This window comes from Marmota marmota, unplaced genomic scaffold (assembly GCF_001458135.2).
Source record: "Marmota marmota marmota unplaced genomic scaffold, marMar, whole genome shotgun sequence".
Taxonomy (NCBI): domain Eukaryota; kingdom Metazoa; phylum Chordata; class Mammalia; order Rodentia; family Sciuridae; genus Marmota; species Marmota marmota.
In genome coordinates, this window is record NW_026000016.1 from 16717629 (window position 1) to 16726467 (window position 8839).

The 8839-nt window shown below is 43.2% G+C and overlaps 1 protein-coding gene across 1 annotated transcript; it reads left to right on the forward strand.

Moving 5' to 3' along the window:
• Positions 1-3925: 3925 nt before the first annotated feature.
• On the forward strand, positions 3926-5226 carry Becn2 (beclin 2). The gene has a single exon (XM_015483303.2). The coding sequence runs from the start codon at positions 3937-3939 to the stop codon at positions 5224-5226; it is 1290 nt and encodes a 429-aa protein (XP_015338789.2). The 5' UTR covers positions 3926-3936.
• The last annotated feature ends 3613 nt before the right edge of the window (positions 5227-8839 follow it).

Below are 8839 nucleotides of genomic sequence, written 5' to 3' on the forward strand. Positions count from 1 at the left end.
AAAATATATTTTATTCTTGTTTAATCTTCTATTCTCCAAGATGGCGTTGGCTTCCTTCTCCTCCTTCTTCTTCTTCTTCTTTTTTTTTTTTTTTTTTGGTGCTGGGGATCAACCCCCGGCACTTAACCACTGAGCCATATCCCCAGCCCCTTTGCCCTTTATATCTTGAGAAGGGTCTTGCTAAATTGCTGAGGCTGGCTTTGAACTTGGCAATCTTCCTACCTCAGGCTCCTAAACCACTGGGATTACAGATGTGCACCAGGGCACCCACGCTGCTTCATTCATTCTCCAAGGAAGAGTTTGAGCATCAAAGAGGTTAAGTACCCCGTTAATTATCTAGATTAGAACCCAACACTGTCTGACTCCAAAATACTGTATCCCATGTCTGGAGGAGCCACGGGGCAGCTGCTTTAGGGTGGAGGAGAGGAAAGGTTATAGGTTATGGGGAGCAAGTCCTCCATTATCCTCATCTGGCTTCCTCCACTACCTGCTGGGTTTACTCCTTGGATATCCTGATGCCTTGGTGCTTAACATTCCTTTGACCCCACCAGAACTGGAGTCCATTGACTGGACTGCCTTTTCATTACATTCACTGCTTTCTCTGCCAAACGTTGTCCTTTCCTCCCAGCAAGCATTTCTGTCCACCTCCTGACCTTCTCTACTTGGTCACATCCCCCTTGTCTCCCTGATTTACTTTTGCTTGCTTGACCACACGCAGGTGACTGTGGCTGGTGACTGATGGACACCTACCGCTGGCAGAAAGTTGCACATGAACCTCTCAGTTGCCCATGAACTGACCAACAAGCATCCCGCTTCTCCTTCTTGGATCATCTCACTCTTCCCATCCTCACATTTAGCTTTCTATTCCATGGGGATTAAGTTTAGTGACATGGCAAGCATTTGTGACCTTGATAAGAGGAGTTTTTATGGAGTGGTGAGAATAAAGATGGGTGGGTTTTAAGAGAGAAAGGAGCCAATCCCAGCAACATGGGAGGCTGTGGGTAGGAGGATTCCAGGTTCAAAGCTGGTCTCAGCAATTTAGCAAGGCCCTAAGCAACTTAACAAGATCCTATCTCAAAAACAAAAAGTAAAAAAATAAAAGGACTGGGGATGTAGTTCAGCAGTAAAGCGCCCCTGGGTTCAATCCCTAGTAACAACAAAAACAACTGTAAGGTCCTTGCTTAGCATTTGGGCTGCCATCTTAAGTTTCAGCCCACCACCACCCCCAACCCAACCATTCTTTCCTGCCCAAGGGCGTATTACCATTCCCTTATATCAACCCCACCCTTAAAAGGCCAGCATTGGATCTGCCTGGCTGGAATCCCTGAGCCTGGCCCATAAAAGCCCTCCAATCCAAGCCTGTCCTGCCTTTCTCCCTCTATGGAGAGATGACCTTTATTTGTCAGCTCTGACAAATAAACTCGAGAATGTATCTCTGTCTGGTCTCTCTCCATCTTTCATTTCTCACTCACACACTGGTTTCCTGCTTTCCAACTTTCCTTTCAAAAACAAAAAGAAAAAAGAGAAAGAAAAGAGTTGGAAACAACAGAGACAGCTTCAGACAATCTTCTCCAGAGTTTTGCAGCAAAAGAGCCCAAGGGAAACAGCAAGGGTTAAGATCATTAATCTAGGTGCTGGCAATACAGTAATAAACAAAACTCTGTTCTGAAACATCCTTCAATCTATAGAATCCTCACTGTCGTCCTTTCCCCAACCCTTAGGAATGAGATCTTGTAAAGAGGAGGCAGGAAATAGAGGGGAAATCTCTGCAAATGAGAAGGGATTTCCTTCCAACTGAGAGCAGCACTCCATCTCTCCACCCACTCCTTCACAGAAGAAGGGCTCACAAATGGATTCTGGACTAGCCTGGAAGCATTATAGAGCTGGATTACCCTGAGTCTGAATTCCCACACCTTCCTTCCTCTGTTTCAGGCACCATCCCTCTGGGCTAACTCAACCTCAAAGTCAAGCATGACTTGGATTTTCATTTAATTTTAATAAAAGGGTAATTAAATAGGCTCAACTATTACAAATGAGTTTACTTCATTCTACCCTCAGGGATGAAGCAGGATTTAGAACTGACCAGGCCATTGAAACTAGTTCCAATCTCATTCTGCTGTTGCCCAACCCTATTGGGAGAAGGTCAGGGTGAAGAAATGCAGATTTTTGTAGAGATCCCACCCATCTGTGACCCATGGCCTTAGACTCCTAGCAAACAATGAACCACTGTTCTAAGCATTTTAAATAATTGATCTGTCTCCTAATCAATTTCAGGATTGACTTTCATGTTTGACCCACTTGACATGTTCTGGGTAATATTGAATGACTCAAGTAAGAGGCTCTGCACTTAACTTGTAAAGGATGTTCATGTTACTGATTGGTTCAGGGAGATTTCAGAGAAGTCATGAGGGCTAAAGTCTTTTTGACTAATTATGGAATCTCTCTACACCTTAGTTTCGTTTCTTTTTCTTTCTTTTTTATTTTTTAATTTAAGTACTAGGGATTAAACCTAGGGCCCCACATGTTAGGCAAGTACTCTGTCACTGAGTTGTACTCTCAGCCCTTTTTATTTTGAGACAGGATCTCACTAAGCTGTCCAGTTTCGCCTGGAACTTACGATTTTCTGCCCCCCTTCTGAAGTAATTGGGATTTCTAGGCCTGGGCCACCACTGCCAACTGCACTTCAGTTTCTTTATTGTAAAGTAGAAATGTACTCCCTGTCTTCCCACCTTCCAGTGGTTTTGAGGGTCAGATAGAATAACTGCAGATTAGAAGCTCATACGGTTTTTAGAGCAAGTGTTTCTGGTTAACATACGTGGCTTCACTGGGTGGTTAACTGAAGAAAATCTCGATGTACTTGTAAACATTTGTGTTTGTTTTATATTTTGACTAGTGTGTTAATCCTGTTAATTATGAAGCAGCATATCTTTAGTCTCTGACTGAGGTGATGGCAAAATACATACCTCCAAACATTTTTTTTTTTAATAGTGCTGGGATGGTACCCAGAGCCTTGTACATGCTAGGCAGGTACCGCATCACTGAGTTACATGCCTAACCCCAAACTATTTTGATTCATTATTTCCATATATGTGCATTGTATTTCTGTGTGATAAACATTGGTAAATATTTCATCAGAGTAAAGAACCTAAATTTGGAGGTCAGGGGAAGGCTTTCTGGTAGAAATGACATCTAACCTAGTCCTAAAGGATGAGTAGAAATTGACCGGGAAGGAAGGGAAGGAAGTGTTTCAGGTAGAGAGCACAATAGGATACATTGGAAGAAATAAAAGGCAGGGAGTATGCAGGAACCCAGAGAAGCCTATATGCAGAGAAGCAGCTGGTAAGATGGGCTGGGGCCTTGGTGTGATTAATTAAGATGATTGGACTTGCCAGGAATGGTGACTCACACCGGTAATCCTAGCAGCTCAGGAGGCTGAGGCAGGAAGATCTCAAGTATAAGGCTAGTCTTAACAAGTGAGACCCCATACTCAAAATAAAAACAAGAAAGGGCTGGGATGTGACTCAATGGTAAAGTGCCGCTGGGTTCAATCCCCAGTAGGAAAAAAAAAGGATTACACTTTATCTTAAGGTGAGATAAGAGTATTAAACATTTTAAGAAGGGAAGAGCCATAATCAGATTTTAGTTTTAGAAAGATTTAAGGTGTGCCTTAAAAATGTTTAAAGAGGGCAGTGAGATGATCAGATTTTCCTTGTAGAAAGACTCATGAGTGGAAAAGGGGTGGGGGGAGAGAATCACTTATCTATTAGGAAATCTACAGGTAACACCCGGAGGGTACCCATGAGGGTTTTAAGTTGCGGAGTGACATAATGAGATATGCATTTATAAAGACTCACCCTTCAAGGAAGAGCTTAAAAAGGTGCTGAATCGTAAACATCTGGAAAGCCAGGGAAAACTTCAACCTGAGGTAGAGTCAAGATGTCTAGGATGTCTTCCTTCCGCTTTCTGTGCCAGCGATGCAACCGGCCGCTGAAAGGTGATGAATCCATGGAGATGTCCAGCTCAGGGCAGGGGGAGCCAGGAGAAGCCCAAGAGGATGGTGCCCGCTCCATGGAGAAGACAGACGGTGGAGAGCTACAAGTCAGTGCCTCCAGACCCCTTCCTGATGATGGGGGGATGTCGGAGCAAAGGGACAGCAATTTCATCTTGCTTGGTGAGATCACCTCCTTGAGAACTTTGAGTAGCATCCAGAAGACCACCACAGAAATGTTTGACATCCTCTCTGGTCAAAAAGAGATGGATCTTCCACTGTGCGAGGAATGTACTGACAATTTTCTAAAGCAGCTGGATTCCCAAATTGCCCTCACAGAACTGGATGAACAGATCTACAGACGCTATCTGGAAACCAAGGTGCTGAAGGGTGAGGACCAAAGAGAGACACTACAGATGGAGTTGCAGGGCCTGCAGCTGGAGGAGGCCAAGCTGGCCCTGGAGCTGGAGGATGTGGATGAGAACCATGCAAGAATAGCAGCGGATCTCAGGGCAGCCCAGGCAGAGACGGTGGAGCTGCAGCTGCAGGAGAGACAGCATCTGAGGGACTTCAATAAACTGAAGTGGCAGCAGCAGGAACTGTCCGACCAGCTGACAAGTGTGGAGAACCAGCTGTGGTACGCGCGCGTCCAGCTGCACCAGCTGAAGAAGACCAACATCTTCAATGCCACATTTGAGATCAGGGAGGAGGGAACTTTGGGTATCATCAATAACTTCAGATTGGGCCGCCTCCCCGGCGTCCCCGTGGGCTGGAATGAGATTAACGCTGCCTGGGGACAGGCAGCTTTACTGCTCCTGGCCCTGTCCAAAGCAATTGGGCTGCAGTTTCAGAGGTATCAAGTCATCGCCTGCGGAAACCATTCCTATTTGAAGTCTTTAACCGGTGACTGTGCTGACCTGCCCCTGTTCTCTGATGGGAGAGAAAATGTTTTCTGGAATAATACCTTTGACCAGGCGATCTTGGCCTTCCTGGACTGCCTGCAGCAGTTCAAGGAAGAGGCTGAGAAACAGGCGGGGGATCTCTGCCTGCCCCACAGGATCCTCGTGGAGGAAGGCCTGATAGAGGGCCCCACAGGCAGTGGGGAATGGTATTCTGTCAGGACCCATCTGAACACTGAGGAGCAGTGGACAAAGGCACTCAAATTAATGCTTCTCAATTTGAAGAGAAGTCTTTCTTGGGCTTCCTCGAGGTACTATCAAAATCAACTCTCTTTCTAAATTATTGTGAAAATATTATAAAAATGTAAAGTGAAAGAGCACAACGTGTTGAATTCAAAAGGCCAAACCTAATATTAATTTAATATTGGCCAGAGCAAACCAAGTCATTGAGACTGGCGATGAGAGAGGGGGAGGGGGCAATGAGGGAAGGGGGGATGGTAAGGGAAAGGGAACAGCTTTCTTTCTCTCTCTCTCTCTTTTTTTTTTTTTTTGGTATGGGAGATGGCACCCAGGGGCACTCTACCACTGAGCCACATCCCCAGCCCTTTTTACTTTGGCACAGGGTCTTGCTCAGTTGCTGAGCCTGGCCTCCATCTTGGCAATCTTTCTGCCTCAGCCTCTCAAGGGGCTGGGATTACAGGTACGTACCATGGCTGAGGATTTCAATTTTTTTGATGAACACTGGGCAACTGTACGTAGTGGAACTTTGGGGGCCAGGGAGTGGGGGAGATATTCAAATCTTTTTTTTTTTTTGAGTTTTTGTTGTGATGTAGAGTGTTAACTTTTCCCCTTTACTCCCTAAGAAACATTCAATAAATTACTATATTTTCTATCATGATTTAAAGAAGTCTGTCTTATTGGGCTGGGTCATTTTGTTGGGATTATCTTAAATCAATTAAAGAGTCATGAGGCAAAGCCTTGCAGAAAGATAAAAGACTGAAAAGGAGTGAATCAGAATTCTTTTTTTTTTCTCATTTATTTTTTAGATGGGAGCTGGGGTGTGGGTGGGGGGGGGTCTCAACATATAGTCCAGGCTGGTCTTAAACTCCTGGGCTCAAATAGTTCTCCCAAGTAGCTGGGATTACAGGCATGTGCCATCCAGAGGAATTTGGGGGTGGAGGTACCAGAATTGAACTTGGGGCACTCGACCACTGAGCCCTATTTTGTATTTTATTTAGAGACAAGATCTCACTGAGTAGTTTAGCGCCTCACCATTGCTGAGGCTGACTGAACTTGATCCTCCTGCCTCAGCCTCCCAAGCCACTAGGATTACAGGCATGTGCCACGGTGCCAGGCTCACATCCAGAGGAATTTTTTAAATGAAAACTTGTATCATGGCACGGTTCTGCTTCTCTTACTCTCAGAATAAAAGCCCAAATGCATACCACAGCCTTCAGCCCTTGGTGACCTGCGCTGCCTACTGCTCCAGGCACATAATATAGTTCTCCCAGCTCTTTTCTCTTCCAAAACATGCCCAGTGTACTTCTTCTCTGTCTAGGCTCTTCCCTGTGCACGAATCTTCTAACCAATCTATAAAGTTCTTTTTTTTTGGGGGGGGGGGTACTAGGGATTGGATCCAGGGGTACTTAATCACTGAGACACATCCCCAGCCCTTTTTATTTTGAAACAGGGTCTCACTGAGTTGCTTAGGGCGTGACTAAATAGCTGATGCTGACCTCAAACCTGTGATCCTCCTACCCCAGCCTCCTGAGTTATTGGGATTATAGGCATGTGCTACCACACCCTGCAGTAGCCTTTCTTTCTTAATCTTAAAGGGAAAACTTTTTGTAAATACAAAATTTTTAGTTTGGGCGCAGGTACTTAACATGCACAAGGCCCTGGGTTTTATCACTAGCACTAAATAAATAAATAAATAGATAGATAGATAGATAAATAAATAAATAAAAATTTTAAAAAAGATAAAGAGGAAAAAAATCAAGGAAAAAAAAACTTTTGCCTGTGGAAACCATTCCTATTTGAAGTCTTTCACAGGTGACTGTGCTGACCTGCCCCTATTCTCTGATGGGAGAGAAATGTTTTCTGGGATAATACATTTGACCATGCAATCAAGGAATTCAAGGAATATATATTTCAGTGCTGGGGGTTGAACCCAGGGCTGTCCTTCTTCTTCTTCTTCTCCTTCTCCTTCTCCTTCTTCTATCTTTTTTTGTACGGGGGATTGCACCCAGGGTACTCCACCACTGAGATATGTCTCTACTGCTAAATTGCTGAGGCTGGGGGTGGGGGTGGAGTGCATGCCTGTAATCTCCCAGAGGCTCAGGAGGCTAAGGCAAGAGGATTGCACTGTGGTTAAGCACTCCTGGGTTCAATCTCTGGTATAAATAAATAAACAAACAAATAAATAGATAGATACCTGAGGCTGGCCTTGAATTTGCAATCCTCCTACCTCAGCCTCCCAAGTCTTTGGGATTACAGGCAGGCATCACTGTACCTGTTTTCATGTTGTATGTTTTATAACCTAATCTTTTTACTAAATATAAGCATTGTCATGAAATATTATACTATTCTTCTAAAACATCTACATACCTACTAGGGTCTTCCATCACGTGCTTAGACTGTGTTTAACCAATCTCCTGCTGGAGTTTTCTGCTAGCTCCCAAGTCTATGACAAGTTAACCACCTTTTTTTTTTTTTTTTCTTATTTTTCCATAACCACCACTTAGCATATAGGAGTTGTTCTAGGCACTATCTGAACTAGAAAGTTAAGTTAGCTTTAAGGATTTAATAGTTGGTCCAGGTGTGATAGTGCACAGCTGTAATCCCAGAGATTCAGGAGGCTGAGGCAGGAGGATCTCAAGTTTGAGGCCAGCCTCAGCAATTTATTGAGACCCTAAGCAAATTAGTGAGATTCTGTCTCAAAAAAAGAAAGAAAGAAAAGAAAAAAGCCTGGGGATGTAGCTCAGTGGTAAAACACTCCTGGATTTAGTCCCCAGTACCAATAAGTAAAAATAAAAAAAATAAATTTATTGGCTATTTTTTAGGTCAATACAAATTCCCTTCTAAGCATTAGAAAAAACATCTTAAAATAATTTCAATCATGAGCCATTGGAGTAATTTTGGAGTAACTGAGTAAACTGACACAAAGCTCTTGCACAGAAAATTAATTTGACACAGTCCTTTGCACAGGTAATTGTGTTACCAATTCTTTCTAAACAGAGATTGGCAAACTTTTTCTGTAAAAGGCCAAACAGTAAATAAATATTTTAGGATTTGGGGATCATGGGTCTCTGTTCCAACTCCTCAATTATGTTGTTTTAGTGTAAAAAGCAGAGAAAAGATGTAAATGAACATGACGTTCTCCATTTACTGAACAGGCCTCTAGCTGTGCTTGGTCCTTGGGCCATAATTTGCTTTGAACCCTGCTCTATAAAATTGGCCCTACCAAATCATAGGCTATGTCTATCTTGTTTGCAGTGGTGCCTCGTCCTGTGCAATGCCTGTTACATAGTGACTGCACAATGAATGGCCGAATGAAGAAACCACTAAATTATACTGAGTGATGGGATTATGCGGAAATTTTATTTTCTCCTTTGTGGTTTATCTCATTCATTCATTTATTTTTATTTTGGTACTGGGGATGGAATCCCTGGGTTATTTTTATTTATTTATTTTTCTAAATTTTATTTTAATACAGATCTTGATATATTACTGAGGGTCTCACTGAATTGCTGAGGCTAGTCTTGAACTTGTGATCCTCCTACTTTAGCTTCTGGAGTTGCTGGGATTATAGGCATGTCACCATGGTAAACAATTATTCTTTAGTATACACGCATTTGACTTTTTTTTTTTTTTTTTTTTAATTTAAAGCTAAGCATTGGGGAGGNCTAAAAATTTTGTATTTTATTTGGAGATGGGGTCTCACTGAGTTGCC